This window comes from Oryx dammah, unplaced genomic scaffold, assembly GCF_014754425.2.
Source record: "Oryx dammah isolate SB20612 unplaced genomic scaffold, SCBI_Odam_1.1 HiC_scaffold_21, whole genome shotgun sequence".
Classification (NCBI taxonomy): domain Eukaryota; kingdom Metazoa; phylum Chordata; class Mammalia; order Artiodactyla; family Bovidae; genus Oryx; species Oryx dammah.
The window spans coordinates 24,722,638-24,745,367 of NW_024070205.1; the positions used below are offsets into that span (position 1 = coordinate 24,722,638).

The 22,730-nt window shown below is 39.7% G+C and overlaps 2 protein-coding genes across 6 annotated transcripts in view; both read right to left on the reverse strand.

The window, feature by feature from the left end:
- Positions 1-888: 888 nt before the first annotated feature.
- On the reverse strand, positions 889-12,011 carry LOC120880564 (calcyclin binding protein). The gene is made up of 6 exons (XM_040263972.1): positions 11,578-12,011; positions 7,250-7,469; positions 4,624-4,720; positions 4,282-4,381; positions 2,920-3,017; positions 889-1,467 (listed from the first exon to the last, which is right to left on the reverse strand). The coding sequence occupies exons 1-6, from the start codon at positions 11,596-11,598 to the stop codon at positions 1,311-1,313; spliced, it is 693 nt and encodes a 230-aa protein (XP_040119906.1). The 5' UTR covers positions 11,599-12,011; the 3' UTR covers positions 889-1,310.
- A 5,299-nt stretch (positions 12,012-17,310) lies between these two features.
- Positions 17,311-22,730, reverse strand: part of RABGAP1L (RAB GTPase activating protein 1 like) — a 722,977-nt gene continuing 717,557 nt past the window's right edge. For all 5 annotated transcript variants that reach the window (XM_040263944.1, XM_040263948.1, XM_040263950.1 and 2 more), the window contains one exon: positions 17,311-22,688. In XM_040263944.1, the coding sequence (XP_040119878.1) occupies positions 22,536-22,688 (153 nt within the window). In that variant the 3' untranslated portion in view covers positions 17,311-22,535. The remainder of the gene's footprint in view (positions 22,689-22,730) is intronic.

Here is a 22,730-nt window from a genome sequence, read left to right on the forward strand (position 1 = left end):
GCCGACAAAAGGTAGGTTTTAACAGAAACAACGTTCTGCACTTTGCTTTTCCACTTACTCTATCCTGGTTGATCACTGTATATCAATATATGGAAACAATCTTCATTTTTTGGTGACTATCAGTACTTTCTGTGTAGATGTTTCCAAGTACTAGTTTACTCACCTATTCCCCTATGAATTGACATTCCGGTGTCTCCAATCTTGTGTATACCTCAGTATCACTCCAAATTTTTGCCAGTGTTATCTTTGGGCAAGAGCCTAGTAGAATTGTGAGAGGATAAATACATATATAATTCTGGTAAATACTACCAAATATTCCTCTATACAAGTCTTTAAGCTTCTGAACCTTTTTAATCCATTACCATATATGTATTGCCCCATACTGTAACAGTCAGTTTGCTTTAGACTTTTAAAATTCTCTTCTGAACAAGGTACTTTTGTATATTAAAGGTCACTTACATTCCTTTTTCTAAGAAACTGTTAATAATTTTGGAATTCTTTCAATGTTTTTGGTTATTGTGGGGGGTTGTGCATCTTGCTGTTATCATTTTAGGAGGAATAACAACCTTTTACCCCTAAAAACCTGACATTTCTAACATACTCTTGGACAGAATAGCTTTACTAACTTTACTGAGCATAAAATACATGGATTTGCATTTATTGTTGTTTTAGGGTTACTGTTTTTATAAGCCATCTATCTGATTCCTTATTAGTACTATACAAATGTGTTTGTCATGTTTAGATTTAGTTCTAATTTATTCATAAATAAGCCTAGAGAAAAATATGTGATTAGAGTGTTAGGCCATGGTGATACATGCTATATGCATTACTTAAGCTGTAGGAGTAAAGCGATCAACCTCTATAACAACCTTAAAACACAGCTACAAATTTGCATTTTATGTAAAAATTCAGGCTTTATTTTTACTTATTCTTACACTGGTGGGAAGCTGATGTCAGGAACTGAAAGGCAAGCACGAACTTTGTTTTCTACCTTAGCTGAACAATATTACACACAATGTGGCATTTTCATTAGGCAAGATTTGCTTTTTTACATTTCACACCAGAATACAACATTACTCTTCTTGAATAAAATGACCTGGTTACTAAAGAAACCATCCATGGAGGAAGTGTTTAATAAGCGTATTTTATTTAAATAAATCCTCCAGCAGGAAGTGGAGAATTCACTGCCTTTACTTATAAGAAGGCTGTTTAAGTAGTTATATGTCAGATTTATTTGTGCAGCTCAGCAACATTTCCTTATTGGAAACATCATTTTTCCACATCACAGTTCCCAAAAAGACTTTAAAGTCTCAGAAGTCTGTATCTCCTTTGGCTTGCTTCTCTCTTGATTCCACCCAGGCTTTATTAATGGTTCGCTTCATATCATCATCTCCATCTTCATAGATTTTCTTTAGAACATTCATTAACCCCTCACTAGGATCTGTTTCAGTGTCATAGGAGGGCTTTCTATTAAAAAAAAACACAATAAATAGTGGAGGAATATATATATGTAACATTTTATACCTTATCATTACTAAGTACGGAGAGAGAAATTAGGCTTTGGAAGTACATGAGATAAGAGCCAGACAGTATCCTAAAAGAAAGGATCAAAACATGCACGAATTTATCTAAGACAATATACACCCACACTTAGCTCATCAAAGAATGGTCATCAAAAACAGTAAGGGGTTGTTATCTTGGGACCCTGGCATTTCAGGTGAGTTTTAGCAGGAAAGGTAAGTAATCAATCATTTACTTTTTTTTTTTTTAATCATTTACCTTTCTGAACTGCTTTAATGTTTTGAAACCATGTCTCCTCATGTATTATGAAAATTTCATTGAGAGAAAAATAAACATACATTATAACACATAGGCACATACTGAAGTGCATATATATTTTAATTAGAAAAGCTTTCCTCTTAAGACTAAAATACAAGAGTCTTGGGATTGGTGGTATAAAAGCACACTTCTAGTTCAATCTGTGCAAACTGGGCCCATTAACTTTTCCACTCACCTCATTAAGTGCCAGATTCTTGGGATACAGTAACAGTAAGACAGGTTCCTATATTCAGGTGATCCATTCTAGATTTAAAATCAATTCCATAGATAATGCCTAACCCTTAGCCAACCACAACCCAAATGCCCAGTGGCTATGAGAAGGGGGAGTAGGAGATGTGGATGGCTAACTGACTCACTGTAGTACATTACCCCTGCAGGAGACGGAGGAATGCTTGACCAAGAATGGCAGTAGCTCTGCATAAACACTTTTTTCAGAATAGCCATTACTAAGTAGGATAAACATATTCTCTTTTTCACTCTATACCAGTGATGGTGGTGGTGGTTTAGTCGCTAAATCATGTCTGACTCTTGCGACCCCATGGACTGTAGCCCGCCAGGCTCCTTTGTCCATGGAATTTTCCAAGCAAGAATACTGGAGTGGATTGCCATTTCCTTCTCCAGGGGATCTTCCCGACCCAGGAATTGAACCCAGGTCTCCTGCATTGCAGGCAGATTCTTTACCGACTAAGCTAGGAGGGAAGCCCACCAGTGATGGTGAAATTCTAATTATATAGCAGAAACTTGTGGAACTCAAAAATTGTATATGGGTATCTGGGCTACTGTAACTACTGAAACGCAATCTCTGTATTGAGTACCACAGCCCCAGGTTAAGAACTGGCAAAAACCACCAACCACAAGTACAAAGACCTCCTTAAGAAGCAACCTGCTAGACACACGCCCTCTTCTGGTGCCCTCTGACAAGCTGAAAGCACACATAACTGGGTTGGTTAGTCAGAGGACATTAGAAGGTAAGTGGTCAAATTATAGACTATAATACAAATAACAGACCATTGTCAATGAAAATCTATAATCTTAGTAAAAATACATTATAATTCTCAAAATCAATGAAAATAGACTCACTCTTTCTCTTTGCATTCTTTTTCAACCTGAGTCAGGTAGTCCCACCGTGTGTTTTCTGCTTTCTTTCTACATAAGATCAGAACTGTATCTGTCTTGACCTAGGAAAAAAGTAGAAAACAGGTACAACTTAGAATACATGGTGATAAGCATGAATATTTAGAATATAATTATTTACTCAATTACTTGAGTTACTGTTATGTACAGGACTTGTTTAGCTGTTAGTAATAGTTTTATAAATAGGCTGGAGTCTGAAGACTCATGGAGAAATGAAATCATATACAAGTAAAACTGGAATGCCTTCAAATACTAGGTGCTATCAAAAGAGGGTATTAATGGCACTGGGGGAGATTAAAGAGGATATTAATGGGGACTAGGGAAGGAACTTCACTTGGAAAGCCTTTCTGAGGTGAAATTTGAGCTGTGGCCCAAGATCCAGCAAAAGAGGGCCTTCCAGGCAGTTGACATGGCAAGGAGAAAGTCTCCAAGAAGGGATGACTTTGGTGTATTTGAAAATGAGGAGGAATGCTGGATTTTGATGACTGAAGGACAGAATAATATGGTAAGAGCAGTCAGTCATGCAGAAAGTCATGTCAGGCAGTATTGCTTAAGGAGTTTGGAAGGTGAATATGCAAAAGGAGCAAGAACATACAACCCTTTCAACAAATATTCATTATGACTCTAGGAGTTCTACGAGTACTACCTTCAACTATGCCATTAGTGGACAAAGAAAGGAGCAGGGACTCATAAGCTAATCATTAAACTATATTCTGCTGTTTCCTTTCAGCTGCTTCATAACTACGTAAACACAGCACAGTGGCGCATCTATATACCAGAGGCATTAAACTTCATTTATTTAAATTAGGTAGAAAAGAGAGATATCAATCAGTGAAAAATATTTTCAAAGATACTTAGTTTCAATTTTGTGAAACAAATTTTATTCCCATTGTACAAATGAGAAAACTAAGGTACAAAATGATGAAGTGAGCTGCCAAAGGTCACAATAAGTGATAAACCTGGCATTAAAACCCAAGTCTCATTCTTAACTATTTTGTTTGTTCAATACCCTCCTGATTCTAATGCACTATTCTTATAATCTACTTTTCTAAAGCAGGAGCTGGCAAACTTTTTCTATAGAGCTACTAGATAAATTTACCATTTCAGGCTTTGTGGCCACATGGTGTGCTGCAGCTACTTAAACTTGCCGTTGTAGCACAAAAGCAGCCACAGACAACACGTACACAGGTGAGCATGGGTATGTCCGAAGAAAACTTTATTTAAGAAACAAGCAGCAGAATAAGGTAATTCCAGTTCGTCTTCATTTCATAAGATTTCACAATATTATGACCAAAAACGTAAACTTACCTTTTTTGAACTGCCTTCCACAGAGATGGGTTTCAAGAGATTGTTCACAATCATGGAGTAACTCTTCCCATTTAGGTTCTTTACCAAAAGATCAAATGACCTACAACACAATAGTGAGCACGTTATCTTTCTGGTTCTATAAAAGGGGATAATCAGCTCCTGTGGAAAACAAGCCACAGTTCTATTTTACGATGTGCGTTTGGCCATCTCAGAGCAGAAGACTCAACCTTTAAAGCAGATGTAAAGGATGATTAATACTCAAGCAGAATTTTAGAAACTGCAAAGGAAAGGACCCATCATAGGACCCATCATAAAGCAATCTTCTCCACTGTGAGAACTCACCTCTCTGTGAAATTCACCTGCACACTCTCAGCAGGCACTTGATGAACTCCAGGTAAGGTAATGTAGATTTTCACAAACTTATCTGACTGGTCCCATCCTGGTAACAATAACAACAGAAAACAACAGGAATAAAGCCTGATACTATCTCTGGAACAGCAAATGCATATAGTTCATTAAAAAAATTCAGATAATTATCTAATTCCATAATCATATCCACTTCTCTAAGCAGTTCAACAAATGCAATCCTAGCTTCCTCAATCCCTTTCCCTGATAAAGCAGAATATAAATTTAGAGTCACATTCAACCAAATACATCAAATTTGACTAACCTAATATCTAAAAAATGTTATTTCAGTATATATTATCAAACTATTTAGTCTCTAACCTAGATGAATTGTTTACAGAAAACACACAAACATCATACAAAAAGCATATTACATAACAAAATGTATTTTTATGTATTTATTGTATACTATATATATGACGTTTTCTTACCTGGTCCAGTAGAATAGAAATGTAGTGTTAAAAAAAAAAATGTGCTAGAGGGTTCTGGAGAACTTCATTTAGTTTGTTCCCATCCATTCAACCCATCTTCCCCACCGACAACAGTTTCTCCCGAAAGACAAACCTAGATTCCTAGTTAAGATGCCATAACCCTACCACCTTCAGGCCAGTTTTCTACAAAGTACTTAGCATTTTTCCTACTGTACTGCAGCATAGCACTTAAACACAGCACTTAAACTTTTTTGCTATGACAATACTCAGAACACATGATGACCTTCATATCTCTCTTTATGTCCTTTGCTCATACAATTCTCTTTTCTTCACCATTGCTGAACGCACCTTTTAAACTGAGATGTTTCTTCTAGTTCTGCCTGACTCTTACCTTCCAGCAGAGTTATTTTATCAGCTATAGTCTCATAATACTTTATAAAGCTTTATTTGGTTAAGCAAGTATTTATTAAGTACTTACTATGTGCTAGGTAGTGAGAGCACAAAGGAAAAAAGATTATTCCTGCCTTCATGAGAGCTCATTACTCAGACTTCAAGCTGTATTGCTTCCAAAATAAAGTCTACAGTCAACTGAGGAAAAATGGTATTATGACATTGTTATGGTACCAGGTGTATGTCTATGTCCCAACCACACCATGAGTAGGGACTGGGTCTTGCTCACTGTTGTGTATTCACAAGCCCAAGTACAATACAAGATATTAGATGCTCAAAAATGTTTTTTGAATTTAACTGGATTCCCTTCCTCAGTTAATATGGGTGGTTGTTTGGCAAAGTGAAATAAGAAACAGGAAGACAAAAAGCTGTCCATATATATGAAACTAGCCATCATCAAAAAATCTACAAACAACAAATGCTGGAGAAGGTATGGAGCAAAGGGAACCCTCTTCCACTGTTGGTGGGAATGTAAACTGGTGTAGTCGCAGAGGAGAGCAGTCTGGAGGTTCAGAATTACCATACGATCCAGCAGTCTCGCTTCTGGGCATATACCCAGAGAAAACCATAATTCAAAAGATACATGCGTCCCAGTGTTCACTGATGCACTATTTATAATAGCCAGGACACGGAAGGAACCTAGACATCATCTAGAGGAATGAATGAAGAGGTGGTACATACACACAATGGAATATTACTCAGCATAAAAAGGAACGAAACTGTGCCATTTGCAGAGATGTGAATGGACCCAGAGATTGTCTCAGAGTGAAGTGAGTCAGAAAGAGAAAAACGGTATAGGTGAACTTATCTGCAAAGTAAAAATAAGACACACTGACACAGAGAACAAACACAGATACCAAGGCGGAATGGGGTGGTGGTGGTGGGATGGATTGGGACTTATATATATACACTACTGTGTATAAAACAGATAGGTAGTAAGAACTGACTACACAGTACAGGGAACTCGATTCAGTGCTCTGTGGTGACCTAAATGGGAAGGAAATCCAAAAAAGAGGGGACTTAAGTATACCCATAGCCAGTTCACTTTGCTGTACAACAGAAACTAATACAGCATTGTAAAGCAACTACACTCCAGTAAAAAAGATATATACATGAAAATTCAGCAAATCTAAAAAAAAGTGTATACACACACACACAAGAAAAAAGTTTAAATAGCAAGCTAACATATATCAATATATCACTATTACCAATGAGTTGGAAATACTGAATGCTTACAATTTTATGGTAAAATAAACAAGTATTGATTAATACTTTTCCACTTCAGTTTAAAAATATTAACTGTACATGTGTTTTATTGGGACATGCAATATATCTCTTATAAAATATTGTATTCTAAACAGTATTATGGTTATTACTGGAGTATCTCTGGGTAGTAGAATTACTATTATTTTCTCCTTCATGTTTTCTATTCTCCAAATTTTCTTTGATAAACACATTCAGACACAAAGCTGGGTCCACATATACTGAATATATTTCAGAATAGGTTCCTTTTTAATCTCTTAATAAACATCTTATTAAATAAGAGCTGACGGGCCCTCTATTTCAAATCACCAAACTCACTCACTCAAAACTTTTGAAAAATGATTTTGTTAGTCACTACTGAAGAACAGGCCTCCTCAGAGGCAGAAAGAGCTGGATGTGATGTGGGGGACAAGTCATACCGTAATTACTGATTTTCACTGTATATCCTGTTGTAATAGGAGCGACCACAGCAGCTGGCTTCTCATTTTCTGTAAGTTCTGCTTTCCTCTGTGATTTCTGCTGCATCTTATTCTTCATTTCTGTCTCAATCTTGGATTTTTCACCTGTCAGGGCATCACGTACTCTTTTCCTAGTGGCTTTTTCCAGCAGCACCTTCACCTCTTCTAGATCTTTCTGGAGCTGTGTTAAAAGATAAATTAGATACGATAAATAAGATAGTCTGATATTGTACATATTGAACATTTCAACTTACTGAACTAAGAGCTAAGAATAAGAGGGTCACTTAAATTTTCTAGGATTGGTAGCAACTAGGGGGTGCCTGGTAGGCTGCCATCTATGGGGTCGCGCAAAGTTGGACACAACTGAAGTGACTTAGCATTAGCAGGATTCTTTCCTCTAGCCTATGAATTGTAAATAACTCAAGCTCCCTTTCTTTTAAAAAGGAAAACTTGGAATTACCAATAGGTAATTGAGCCAGATTTTTCCAGTTTGGTAGACTGTTTGCTACCTGCCTTTGTTTTCAAAATTTTATTTACAAGATATGTTTTGATTTATAATTATTTCCTGATAAGATGAATAAATTCAACAAAAAGGGATTCATGGATTTCATTGTAACATGCGCTCCTGTCATCAGATATTAGGAATTTTTTAAATATTAAAATAAATGAGACCATGATAAGCATGGTGAAATGGTACAGCTAGTTGACTGAGGCAATCCTCTACTTTCCATCAATGATTGGTCCTCAATGATCTTCCCACCCCAAACAGTATAAATAAAAAAGTTTACTATTTTAAGGCAAAAGATAAAAAAGACGCATTTCTTCTAAGAAGTTGTCTGATTCTAAAGCTCCTGGTTAATTTTACCATCAGAAGTCTGGGACTTGGTTGCACAGAAGGGGGGAAAACCTGGGCAAACAATCCAACACACTCCTGGATCACTGAAAATGCCACCTGTTCTTTCTTCTCATGCCAATACATGGCCTACCCAAGTCTATTTCTATTTCTTTCTAGAGAGAGACCAAGACACTGTTAAAAAAATTAATGGGCTTAAAAACGTTTTCCCATTTATCTTCTAACCTACTGCAAATGGATGAGATCTTTATAAACAAGGGATTCATTTTTGTTAAAATGACTTTACATTCTCACTTGATACTAGCAATTTGACAGGAAGACTGACATTATAGCCAGAGATCATGTAAGGTTCAATATAAAAATATTTAAATGCTTGATAACTTGGTATAATATCCGAAGTACAGCTTGAAAAGTGTTTGAGTCTTAGAAAATGCAAAGACTTTTTGCATTTTCCATATGAATGCCTTTTACCCCAGGTCTTTTATCTCATTTAACTTAGATGCACTTGTTTTACCTATCTGTAACTGCTAACTTGGTATAAAAAGTCCAATTGTGCCCACTCTCTTGTCCAAATTCTGTCACCACCTCCCAAAACTCATGTTACTAAGACAAAAATTGCAAACTCATCTTTTAAGCACAGTCCCAAGTTCCTTTTAGTTCAAATCAATCTTTTCTGTTACCATGGTTTTAAAAATTCATGTTGTAGTAACAAGATGACAAAAAAATTAAAATGCACAATGAGTATATTCTGTTTTCAGAGTAAGGACTTAACAAATGAAAATGTATAGTCTAAACAAGAGGTTTTACTTCTTGACTGAAGTAGGAATCCTTTTTCTAGGAGATAAAGAAACAGAATGATGCAAGAGATCCAGTCTAACTCTATAGCACTACAAAAGTAAGATATCCATTTAAAGTCTGAAGCAACTTACAGCAGGCCTGTTTAAGGTATTCCTCAGTTCTCTGTTATTTGCAGAGATCTGACCAGTAAAATTGATCCCTTGGGACTTTTCCTGTACACCTACCTTAGATGCAGCATTTCTTACCTAATTTGTCTAGGTATTCATTTGTTTTCCTTATGCAAAATCACATCTCCCTTTTATCCCTATTCATAGTTTTTTATTTCCAAATTCTTCACTAGGAAGCTGCCTCGAAACAGGCAAAGGACTCGTGCAGACATTTCTCCAAAGATATACAAATGGCCACCAAGCGCAGGAAAGGATGCTTCACATCATTAAGCAAACATATTAAATCCACTTCACATCCACTAGGATGATAACTCCAGCAAACAACAAGTGTTGTTGAGGATGTGCAGAAATTGAAACCTCCACACACTGTTTGTGGCAATGTAAAATGGTGCACTTGGGAAAGGAGTTCAGCAGTTTCTTAGTTACTATGCGACCCCACAATTCCACTCCCAGATATATACCTAGAGATTTGAAAACCATATATCCACATAAAAAGCTGTACACAAGTATTCAGGGTGACACTGTTCTAGGCGCCCAAAGAGTGAAAATCATCCAAGTGTCTATCAATTTATGAATAAAGAAAATGTGCTATATCCAAACAAAAGAATACTATTCAGCCATATAAAGAAATACATGCTTCACCAAGGAATGAAAGTGTAAACATTATAGAAGCCAAAAAGCAAACGGTCATATATTGTAACATTCCACTTTTATGAAATGCTCAGAATAGGCAAATCCATAGAGACACAACTAAACTGGTGGGTGCTGGCAGGAGGAGTAATGGGAAGTGACTGCTTAATGGCTGCTTGACAGATTTCTCTGAGGGCTGAAAAATTATACAGTGCTGCTGACTGCACAACGCTGTGGACATACTGAAAGGCACTGCACCGCATACCTGAGAATGGCTAAAGCCTGTGGATTTTATCTCAAAACCAAAAATCCAAACTGTCCCTAAATGTATACACTGTGATTAGAAAGCTCCCTACTTTGAAGATGACTAATACTGAACTATCCATACGTAGGACTGTAAAGCCACTTCTTTATGGACCATAAAGAAGGCTGAGCACTGAAGAACTGTTGCTTTCCAATGGTGGTGTTGGAGAAGAATCTTCAGAGTCCCTTGGACTGCAAGATCAACCAGTCAATCCTAAAGAAAATCAATCCTGAATATTCATTGGAAGGACTGATGCTGAAGCTCCAATACTTTGGCCACCTGATATGAAGAACTGACTCATTGGAAAAGACCCTGATGCTGGGGAAAGACTGAGGGTAAGGAAAAGGGTACAACAGAAGACAAGATCGTTGGATGGCATCACCGACTCGATGGACATAAATCTGAGCAAGCTCCAGGAGGTGGTGATGGACAGGGAAGTCTGGCATGCTGCAGTCCATGGGGTCGCAAAGAGTCGGACACGACTGACCGACTGAAAAACAAAAAAGCCACTTCAGAGACTCTTTCCTCAGGGCACATGGTACCACCAGGCCTGTATTTAACACATAACAAACTTGTAGCAAGTTACCTACAATAACACACACATGCGCGTTTTCTTCATTTAAAGCAAAATTTCAGAATCACCAAAGTCAACTGTGAGATTTCCCAGTCTTGCTCATATTAACCAGAAGATTTCCAAAGAACAAATCTAGTCAGTGGATACTCAACACTTTACTGTGAATAACAGTATTGACATCTTAAGTCAGAAAAAGAGCAAAGCAAGTTTATGATTCCCGTTCTGTAACTGCGTAGTCTCCAAAAATGCTGCCTTTGTTCAGTTTACAGGGCTTAAAAGAGAAAAAGCTATTTACCACTAAGTTACAACTAACTTTCCAATTTATTCATTTTTGAAAACGCCTATAGCAGATTGCTGTTTTGCCAAGCACTGTTCTGAACATTTAGAACTCTTGGTCTTTACGACTCTATGAAATGGATACTACTGTGGCCCACAGAAGCACCATAACTTGTCCAAAGTCTGTGCAGAGAAAACATGACTAAGAGATTTAAGTGCTAGGACCTAAAATTTCCCATTTCCAACCGCCCTCTACCACGGAACAACAGTTTTTGCAATCAGCTGTAATTTAACGAAGCTTCAGGCTAGTGTAACGCAGGCGGAGGAGCCTGAATATAATAACGTGAAGGTGACCAGCCCCCAGGTCCACCACCGCACCTACCTGCCACCGGGAACCACAACACATCTCCCGCTCACCCACACCGAGCCGGGGAGGCGTCGCAAAGCAACTTTTCCGGGCGAAGTGAAGGCCCCGAGGCCCGCAGCGGCCGGGTAGGCACCGAGGCCGCTGCAGTTGGGCGGGTGGGAGGCCAGGCGGGAAGGGCGGGAACCCGAGGACGCAGGCGGGCGGGCCGACTGGCAGGTGCCGCCGGCGGCAGAAGGGCAGCTCGGCACGAGAAACGGACGAGAGACGGAGCGGAAAGCTCCAGCAAGGCCGAGCGAGGAAAATGGGGCCGAACTCCTTACCTCTTCCAAAGCTGAAGACATGATCGGGCTGCGTCTGGCAACGCCCGGGCTGCAGCAGCGTAGGACGGAGAACGGGAAACGCTACCCCGAGCGCTCTCAACGCGAGCGCAGACAACACCGGCACGAGTAGCGGCGGACGCAGCCGGCGAGCACACCTGACCCTGCGCGAAATCTCGGCCCGCCTCCCGCACGCGGCGCCTCTGGAACCTTCGCGAGTCCTTCGCCACCGCCCAGCTAGCCTCAAGCACCGCCTACCGGGCTCGGCTCCGCCTCGCCTCTCCTGGCCCCGCCCCACCCATCTCGTCTCTTAGCAACACTCAATTCTCGCGATCACACCGGCAGTTCGAGAAGAGTGACGCCTCCACCTCCCAGCCCGGGAAACTCTACGGAGTATACTTTGACCCCGTTTGTCCCGCCCGCGCAGTCGCAGCTCGGAACTGCTGCCTTCCGTATGGTAATAACCGTAACCCAACCCCGGAAATCTTCGGGGTCCAAACCGGAAGTTAATGACAGAGTAGGTTTGTTTCCGTGCGCTGTAGGTCCCAGGGCCATCAAGGCGGCCATCTTGTGTAAGACTAATTCATGAACTTCTACGAGGCCAGAAAAAAAGGGGGGAAAAGGAAACCTATTTATGTTAACGTGAGAAGGAAGGAGAACGTTAACTGCAGAGTCCTGAAGAGAATAATTTTCACTAGGTTCTGGCGCTTTGGAGACGTCACGACTTAGCGTGTACAACGTGGTTACGTCATCACGGGCCGCGAGAGGAGGTGGAGTTGCATTGGCCACGTGACCGGATCCATTGGCGCGGCGGGGCAAGTAATACAGCGGCACCTGGAAACGTCACGATTTAGCGTGTACGACGTGGTGACGTCACTACGGACCAGAAGAGGAGGAGGGGTTGCACGTGACCCGGACCTGCGTCGCGGTTTGGGGTGTAAGCGTAGTAATACATGGGTATCTCCGGTCCCGCGACCCACTCCAGTATTCTTGCCTGGAGGAGCTTGACGGGCTATGTTCATGGGGTTGCAAAGAGTCGGACGTGACTGAGCCATTATCTCTCTTTTTTTCCCCTTCCCTCTGTACACCGCGGAAGCACTGCCGTGGAGCCCTCGCCGACCATTCTGCGAATCTAGTTGTCACCCAGGTTTGAAGTCGGTTTTAGTGAGCCTGTAGACCATAGATACCGACTTAGCGACTGAACAACATCGACCGTAGAAAATGTGAGCCAAGCTTTCCTGGGGATGCGTTCTGCTCCTGTTCTAGCTCCCGTTATCTCGCTTCCTAAGACCCTTAAGAAACCCTCTTCAGATTATTTTACCTTTTGGCAGCCCGTCGAAAACATAACAACCCCCGAGAAGTCAAATAGCCCGCATTCAGCTTTATAATGTCCGAGGTAGAGATTAGAATCAGCAAGTCAAAGGAGGAAAAGGAGTATAAAAAGCAGGCGCCCCATTGTCATGGTCAAGAATGTGAAAGGTAGTACAAAAACAAATTACAGGTATGCACAACGTGCACGAATTTCAAACCTGATGTTAAAGGCAAAGAAGCCAGGAGGAAGTCCTATCGTTTGGTTCCCTTTAAACGAAGTCTAAAACTGCGAGACATTAAAAATCGGATTAGTCTTTCCTTAAGCGGGAGAGACAATGACAGAAAGGAACCACGAGGGGGCTTTTGCGGTTCAAACAGTATTTTGTTTTCTTGCTGTGGATGCTGGTTACAAATGTGTTCACTTGGTAGAAATTTCATTGAACTGTAAATTGGGTTTTCTTTTGTATGTTCTAGTGAGCTGTAGTCCGCCAGGCTCCCCTGACCGTGGAATCCTCCATGCGAGAATACTGGAATAGATTGCTATTCTCTTCTCCGAGGGATCTTCCCGATCCAGGGATGGAACCTCAGGATCTCTTGCATTGCAGGCAGATTTTTTACTGTTTGATCCACTAGGGAAGCAATATATTTAACTAAAAGCAATATTTAAGTAGGCCAAGGAGGGAATTTTCCCTGGATGATAGAAATGGTACACTGCTACAATGCCATTGTCAGAATTCATAGAACTAACTCCTAAGATCTGTGGGGTTTTTTTTTTTTTTTTAATGCGTCTAGGGAATTCCCTAATGCCCAGTAGTTCAGTTCAGTCGCTCAGTCGTGTCCGACTCTTTGTGACCCCATGAATTGCAGCACGCTGGGCCTCCCTGTCCATCACCAACTCCCAGAGTTCACTCAGTTCATTCCATCAAGTCGGTGATGCCATCCAGCCATCTCATCCTCTGTCGTCCTCTTCTCCTCCTGCCCCCAATCCCTCCCAGCATCAGGGGCTTTTCCAGTGAGTCAACTCTTCGCATGAGGTGGCCAAAGTATTGGGGTTTCAGCTTTAGCATCAGTCCTTCCCATGAACACCCAGGACTGATCTTCAGAAGTGACTGGTTGGATCTCCTTGCCTAATAGTTAGGACTTGTCTTTAATTGCTGAGGCCTGGGTTCAATCCCTGGTCGGGGAACTAAGATCCCACAAGCCCTGCAGCACAGCGAAAACAAAAAAGTCTAACTGGAAACCTGGAATTCTTTAGGTACTTAATTAAATAGGAATAAATATCCCAATTCACTGTGTGCGAAATTGACCTAACCCAGTGATTTTTAAATCTTCCCTGGTGGCTCAGAGGTTAAAGCGTCTGCCTCCAATGTGGGAGACCCAGGTTCGAAGCCTGTGTCGGGAAGATCCCCTGGAGAAGGAAATGGTAACCCACTCCAGTATTCCTGGAGAATCCCATGGACGGAGAAGCCTGGTAGGCTACAGTCCACGGGGTCGCAAAGAGTGGGACACGACTGAGCGACTTCACTTACTAGTGATTTTTAAATTTGCTCGATTATGCACCTGGGGCAAATTCTCCCACCAGATAGCCCAAGGTCAGTTTTAAATACCACCAGTTACCAGTGACTTGGAAATCTCTGCTCAGTTCCACCACTCCTCTGAGCTCCAGGCTCTGCCTCTGCTTGAAGTCCGATAAGCACATCAAATTCAGCTTGTTTGAAAAACAAAACAACAACAACAAACCGTCCGGATTTCTCACCCTCACACGCCCCAGATCAGCTTTTCCAGTTACTCTGCAGCTCTGTGAATGGTCACCTCATTCTCTTTGTGGCTCAGGCAGAGGAGTCATGCTGGAGTCTCCAAGTTCAGTCCTACATCCCATCCTCTGCCAAGTCTTGGTGGCTTTATCTTTGAAGTATGTTGAGAATAAAACCACTTCCCACAACCTCCACTACTACCACCCAAGGCCGAGGCGTATTTTGTCTGGACTGTTAGCCTCTTAGCTGGTTTCTCTGCTTACCTACTGTGCCTTTACAGTTAGTTTTCCAGAGTAGCCAAGGTAATCTTTTCAAAGGAATAAAGTCCAAACTCCTTACACAACCTAGACTGTTCTACATGATCTTAAATCTCACTTTTGAGTTCCTTTGTCTCTCGGAACTCATCTCTCACCAGGTCCCCTCTCCTTGATTAAAAACACTGGCATTTTTGTTACTCTTGAATCCACCGAGTTTGTTCTCACTTCCAGGTCTGTGCTCTGTGCTTGCTTTCAGTCTGGAATGGTTTTCCTCCAGATCATCACATAGCTTTTTCTCTTTTCCTTTTCTGCCAGGGCTTAAAAACACCTTAGAATTTCCCATTTTTAAGAGTCAACAGAAATTCAGTGCTGCTTCTCTCCAGTTGTATCCTATAATTGTCCTTCCATGTATCATGTAGAAGCAAACTGACTCCTTGCACTGCTGCCATCAGGAGTAATTGGGTACATCAGATCCCAAATCAAGGGGAAAAAAGTGAAGAACGTTGTATCCTGAGATAAAGGCAGGCCATCATCGACGACACACACATCAGGGTCACGGTGTCTAGTTCTAGTCTCTCAAATAAATGAAACTCGGGAACCTGAGCCTTTCCTCTAAAAGTAGACTCCCTAAAATCAAATGCTTTGTCTGTGATTCTTGCAATGCTGATGTCTTAAAATATGGATAGTAGTGTGAGAACCATGAACAAACTAATTATAGACTCTATCCTTGGAAATTGTGTTGTTTCTTTCCATAAATTCTTGTAATTTCTATTTGGCAAGCTTGTTCTTCTAAAGCCTGAACTTCCTCACAAACTTTCTTTGCAAGTAAACTTTCAGAAGATTTTATTCTGGACTTCCCTAGTGGTACAGCAGTTAAGACTTTGCCTTCCAATGCAAGGGGTGCAGGTTCAGTCCCTGGTAGGGGTGGATAAGATCCCAGGCCTCACAGCCAAAAAACACAAAACATAAAACACAAGCAGTATTGTAACAGATTCAATCAAGACTTTAAAAATGGTCCACATCAAAAAAATCTTAAAAGATGTTGCTCTGAGTGTCCCTTTGACAGCACTCAAAAGTTTTGTTAAAAGCATAATTTCAAAAAGGTGAAATTGATTCTCATGCAAGTAAAAAATGAATGTTAACAAATATTTTATACAACTCATTGCATAAACCAGTGAGGGAACCAGTATCTTGTAAAAACTGTCAAAAAGTACATTTGCACCACTAAGTATTTATAGACAATTTAACAATGGAATATTAGTGTAAGGTTGCAAAGTTAGACACAAACTACTTACTGTCCTACAGAGTAGTAAAATTATATCTAACTTTTGGAGTCATATACTCCACTGGAAAGAAAATGGGATTTGCGTCCCTCCTGCACAAAACCTACAGGTTAACAGGTAACTTCACAAAGAGTAGGACCTTTACTCAATAATGAACAGCGAGTTCCACTTACTTTTCATGACAGGACCATTCATGACCTTGTAACTGCGAAGTTCAGTGGATATTTTCTGGATAGTTTGACGGTTTTACTTTTTATGTAAAATTTCTCATTGTTTTAATTGCTACATGGGCCAAACAAAAGATGTCTGTAGTCTCGGTTCGGGGCACAAACTAATTTTACAATCTTTGATTAATATTTTTTTAATACATGCTGAATTCTAAGAGAAGCTGACTAATCTGGCTTTCATTTGGCTCCAGGGACACCCAAAACAAAATGCAAATTAGAACCCAGTGCAAATCACAATTCTCTGTACCCTGCAACCATTTCAGGAGAGCCTTCAGGATTTTTTCAAAGTTCTGCCTGAATTACATGATATCACCCATTGGGTTGTACTCTGAAAGACAAGCAGCAGCCACCCAATCCAATATTAGCCAATGAGATTGTTGCAAGATTTTGAATTGGGACACTGAGATGCCAGTCCATCTCTGCCAGTCACTTGAAGACGGGGCATATAAACTTGGAGGTTACACACTTTGAAGCAGGGGGTGCCTCTTTTCAGAGACAGCAGCAGCAGATAAGCATCACCTGTCAAGACAAGCGGAAGAGTGATTATGAGAACAATTGCTCACATTCCTGATGGCATTCCAGCCCCTTGTCCCTGTGCCTCTTCAGGCCCAACAGTTTGGCCTTTGGTGGTATGAGCTAAATATACTTTTTCCCTTTTAATTAACTACCTTATTATTATTAGGCTAGCTTGAGAGAGTTTGTTACTCGCAACCAAGGAATCTCTATAGAGAGGCATACAGGGCACTTGGCTGTGCCTGCTGTACAGGATATCATTTTGCAAGGCAAACTCCTATTTATTTCTCCTTGCTATAGTGACTAGTATCAGATAAGAAGCGTTTCACCAATGCCGGGTTCAGATGATTCAGAATAAAGTCAACTAGAAAAAAAATAAAAAAGACATAGATGGATTTTAGAACAAATGTTTATTACTGCTTATTGGGGCCAAAGGGGCAACACAAAGCATTGAGAACATCACTGGCTCACAAAAACAGTCACCTTGCTACCTTTTCAGTTGCATTTGTTTATTTCACAAGGCCTCATTCACACATGAAAACAAGATATTAATCCAATTCAAGTTCATAACAATTATAAAAGTAAACATTTGTTTGTTGGGACAATGTACAATAAATTGCACTTTTCTTAACAAGCATTACATTTACATTTATAGAGTGTACTATACATAATACATGGAATAATGGAAACATCTAATTGGTCAGTGTTGATAGAGGAGAGAGGCTGCTCACTGATTTCTTTCGTAGTCAATTAGCACTGTTTGAGCTAATCAACTCTTTTATTCTGGAACCTGTTTTCACTGGAGAAGCCATGGGCAAAATCATAGAATTCGTAAAAACAGATGGCATAGAATTTCTGCTACTTCCTCAGCAAGGGAAGGGTAGGAGTTGAAAGAAAGGAAGTGAGGCTGACTGAGAAACTTTCTTATTTGAACTAAGGATCCATACATTATGCAGAATACCAAAAACAGAGAAACTGATGCAAAGGCTATTACGATCTTGGATTCTGGGACCAATTCCAGGCTTTATTCTTGTGCTTTCATGACACCAGAGTCTTGACAAATTTATGTCCTTATCATTCAGTTTCCTATATTTTATTCCATATATAATATATAGTTATTAAAAGTTACATTTCAACAGAAAAGGTTTTACTTGTTAATTTATTGCCAATGAAAAAGGAAAGTAACTTAAAATATTCATTTTCTACTCAATGATTCTTTTTTTTTTAAAGTTTCCAGAATACCACTAACGAAAAACCAGGGGTGGAGGCAGGGAGAGTGGGACACGTTGATGAAGATGTTTTTATAGCAGGGAGCAAACACACCTGTAGATAAGCTTGACATGTAGTGTTTTAGATGGAAGCTAAGACAGGAATGTCTGCCAGCTGACTATAGTCACTAAGCTATTCATAAACATCCACTTTTCTCCGTACAACTCAAGATGATCCTCTCCTATCGAGGTGCAGCTCACATGCAAGTTTTCATTTTGGTAGTTCTGGAAAGATAAGAAAATCCCTAAGGGCTCTGCCTGTGTTACACGGAAGCCACTATGTGACAGGAAGATGTTCTGGAGCAGTTCCAGTTCAATGTGACCATCAGCATGGCAACTAGAGGGCAAGAGTTTTGTATCTGGTAGTAGGAAACACAGGCCACCGAGTTGGGTCTGGCCTTCTGTATCTGATCACCATGTGCATATTCAGTTGAATGGTACCAGGGTATACCAAAGAGGCAGGGATAAGCCATATAAAATTAAACCAATCACCAATCACACACACAAATCTCACAGCATTCAAATCAAACAATAGTTCATGCTCTCGTTTACCTATACTTGAAGCAAGAGAAGAAGAATTTTTTTTAAGAGTAAGTTATACAACAGAATCATCTTACTAAGTAATTAAAAGTGTTCTGTGCCAGAAAGATAAAATATTTCACTTTTTAAAAGCTTCTTTTTCCCTAATACGATCATGAAATTGGACAACCACCTTACCAGAATAATTAGTAGACTGATCTCAAGTAAAGAAAAAGAAAATTCAATCCCTTACATTAGTTACATATGTGATTCTTATCCTCAGAAATGAATCCGTTCCTTTAAGGATCTTTCATCTCTTGTGCCCTAAATTGTGTATTCTCTTGTTTCTCTCACTTCAGCTAGGAAATGAAGCCACTAGTTATCAACTGGAAAGTATTTTAGGAAAATGGAGTAAGGGTTTGAGAAATATAAATATTAATACATAGTATAAGAGGATGAAAGTTTTGAAAATAACAAAACCAGATACATACTATTAAATATCCCAACATCAGTACAAAGATTACTTTTCTACTTTATTATGGAAATTTAAGAAAGCCAATGAAGAACAAACCACGAACTTAATAACTGGGAGTGGGAAAGAGAATTATTGGTTGCATGGAAAGATAGGCCATAGGCCTATGTGACATTCCTATTTAGTGTTTCTGATAGGCACTCATATACAGTAACTGAGAATTTCTTTGCATTAAATTATATGTAACTAAATATAACCAAATTGTGCCATGGCTCAGGATGTGGGAAGCTAGAAAACATATGCACTGCAAAATTCAACTTGGTTTCTTTCAGCTCTAAGGAATGTGTTAAGATTCTCAAGATATAAAAGCTAATGACTGAATTATCAAATTGAACTTCATTCTCTCATATTGAAGAATTTAATGAAAGGAGAACTCTTCACTTTTCAGAATGCTGCAAATGTTGGATTTTTGGAGGAATGTTTTATACAATGTATCCAAGGAAAAGATGAAAAACACTCTAAAATATTTGAAATTTTCCTGGATATTTGAGCTGGTCAACCTCTTTCTAAAATCAAAAGAAGAGTATGAATTCTCAAATATTACTTCAAGTTAAGATAAATTAAAACTGCTAAGTCGTTCCAGTCGTGTCCAACTCTGTGCGACCCCATAGACGGTAGCCCACCAGGCTCCCCCGTCCCTGGGATTCTCCAGGCAAGAACACTGGAGTGGGTTGCCATTTCCTTCTCCAGTGCATGAAAGTGAAAAGTGAAAGTGAAGTCGCTCAGTCGTGTCCGACTCTTAGCGACCCCACGGACAACAGTCTACCAGGCTCCTCCATCCATGGGATTTTCCAGGCAAGAGTACTGGAGTGGGGTACCATTGGCAGATACTTAATGCTGGAATGCATGAGTTTTTAAACTATATGGTGAAAGGCATGTGGTCTAGGATAGTGCTATTGTAACACTGTATGAATAATATCATATGCCAACTTTTGAATTTTCTTTCTTTCTGTATTTGCCATTGCTACTCACCCAAAGGCATTGTAGTGAGGAACAGTTCAGACTATGATATTAATACAAATACCCAAGTATGACGTGGAACTGGAGGAGGAAAAAAAATCTATAGATGGCCATCATAATCTGTTAAAAGAGTTAAAATGCAACTGATTAAATGTTTACAATGTTTGTACCTGGTGATCTTGTTTAAAGAAACAAATGTTAGGGGCTATAAAACTGAGCCAGGTCTACAGGTAAGAACTGAACCTAGAGCTAGTTCTCTCTCAACTACCATTTAAGGAAAATTATGCAATTTAGGCATTCTGTGAAATGTAAAAAGAGCTCTGTACAGTAGAATTATGAGATTCACAAAACACAAAAGAACATCCTTAATTTAGCTAGCCATCTGATAAGGCAACTTGTACAAGGCTTCTTGGGATCAAAGCAGAAAGTACCAGGAAAGCTAACAAATTTTACTAAATGATTTACAAAAACAAGTACCAAGATGCAACTTTCTAGCCACTATATTTTACAAAAAAAATATTAACTTTTCTAAACCACCACAAATGGAATGTTAAAGTCAACAAAGATACTCAGAATGCTGAGTTATTTTCCTTTGGGGTGAAAGGAAATGAAAACTATGATGAAAGATGTCAGGACAAAAAAAAAGAATTCTGTAAGAAAACTATTATTTGATGAGTGTAATGAAGGATAGCAAACAACCACATCAATTTTATAGGCTATAGCTGATAGAAGAACACTTACCGATGAGGGGAACTTCATTTTTTAGAGCTTAATGATTATTTTAGAGGAGAGGATCCACCATGAGCAACTTGTAGTGCATGGTCCTGGACTTGAGATGGCTCTTACATGATTTTTACTTCCAGGAGTGTGTTACTTTTAACTGCAACATATGGCACAGATGAGAGTCACTCTGCCACTACAGGGTTTAAGATCCTCTGCAAAGAATATTTTCAACAGTGAAGCCAAGGATGAGCATCAATAAATGTTACTGTACACAGACGACAGTAGTTTGGTTGATGTAAAAGGACCGAAGGCCTCCAAAACAGCTTAAAAAATGGGAAAATTGGTTTTTCCCTTACCAAAGGATTTCTTGCAAAGACTATTTATAAAGACATGTTAAATATAATTGAAAAAAATATTTCCATCAACTTTCACACAATAGATTTGCCTTTCCATGAGATAAGTATTTCTATAAAGGTTTTATATGCAATCGAAAATGTTACAAATGCATTTGCATCTCTTCATCTAGGGGTACCAAGGGCACATTTTTAGGAAGCTACAGAACTCAGAAAAAGGGGCCTAGTATTAAGGTGATATGAAGCTGACCTTTATTTCCCATTTCATAACTTTAACAACGTTACAGTATATTAGTGTTTCCTTCGCAAAGTATATGTCAACATTAAACAAATACTCTGTCCCTGGTTCTACACTCCATTCTAAGCACAGTAACTGTTCTGGGCCTTTTCAGGCTTCTCTGGTAAAGGTCTCCTAAAGATGAAACTCGTAATACCCACTTCCGACTTCACATTTCCCAGAAGGCGCAACTGTATTCTTGCCTAGGAGCTTGCGGTTCTCCTGCGGGATTCTGCAAAGGACCTGTTAGAAGACCAGGACCAAAGTGATTTATTTTATCCTGCATTTATGAAAACTTCAGTTCTTTTTTATCTAGTGTGTGTTCTCAATAGCCTATCTTATTCCATGGTTCTTGGCACTTAATTTCCAGATGTACCCCACAGGAAATAAAAATAAACTAATTCTCTTTGGGAACTGTCCAACCCCAGATCTGTTCTTTCCTTCGGATAGGATTATCGCTGTCCAGGGAATCACTTTCAGGAGGAAACCTGACTGGTCGTGGCTGGCCCCACAGTGTGCTTTATCTGAAGAAGTCCTGAAAAGTTATGAGGTTTAGGTTTCAATCTTTTTTTTTTTTTTTTTGCTGTGACAAATATCTTCCTGTCAATTCAACCTTGGAATAAAACACATCTCCATTTTCATGTAAGATAAAAATAATTATGAATAATTAGTTCTAAATAAAAAGCATTTAGCTCTGAATTACTTGTTTCCAACCAGACATCAGGCATATAAAATAATGTGTAATAATACTATGACGGATCGGAACACGGCCTTCCATGAAGCACAAACACAGGTATTCAACATAAATCAGGTTAGTTTAAATAACATCCCTTTGAAAAGCGTCATACGAGAAAGATTGAGAGCTACTGAAAGATCCTGGCTTGCTTTCTGGCCTCCTTCCCTTCCTTTCAAAGGGACACCAGGACTCTTCCTGGTTTTCCGTCGCTTTGATCGTTGTGCTCCTGTGCTTGGGTGAGGCTGGAACTATGTGCTCTCCTTGGGGGGCTGGGTGGCCTGTGGCGGCTGCAGCGGCTGCGTGCCTGTGGCCGTTTTGATAGAGTTCAGGGTTTTGCTAAACCAAGAGTTTTTTGCAGCTTGGATTTCATTCATAAGGGCTCCTCTCTGATGTTCAAGTTCCTAATTAAAGAAAGAAAGTCATCTGAGTTATATAAATGTTTT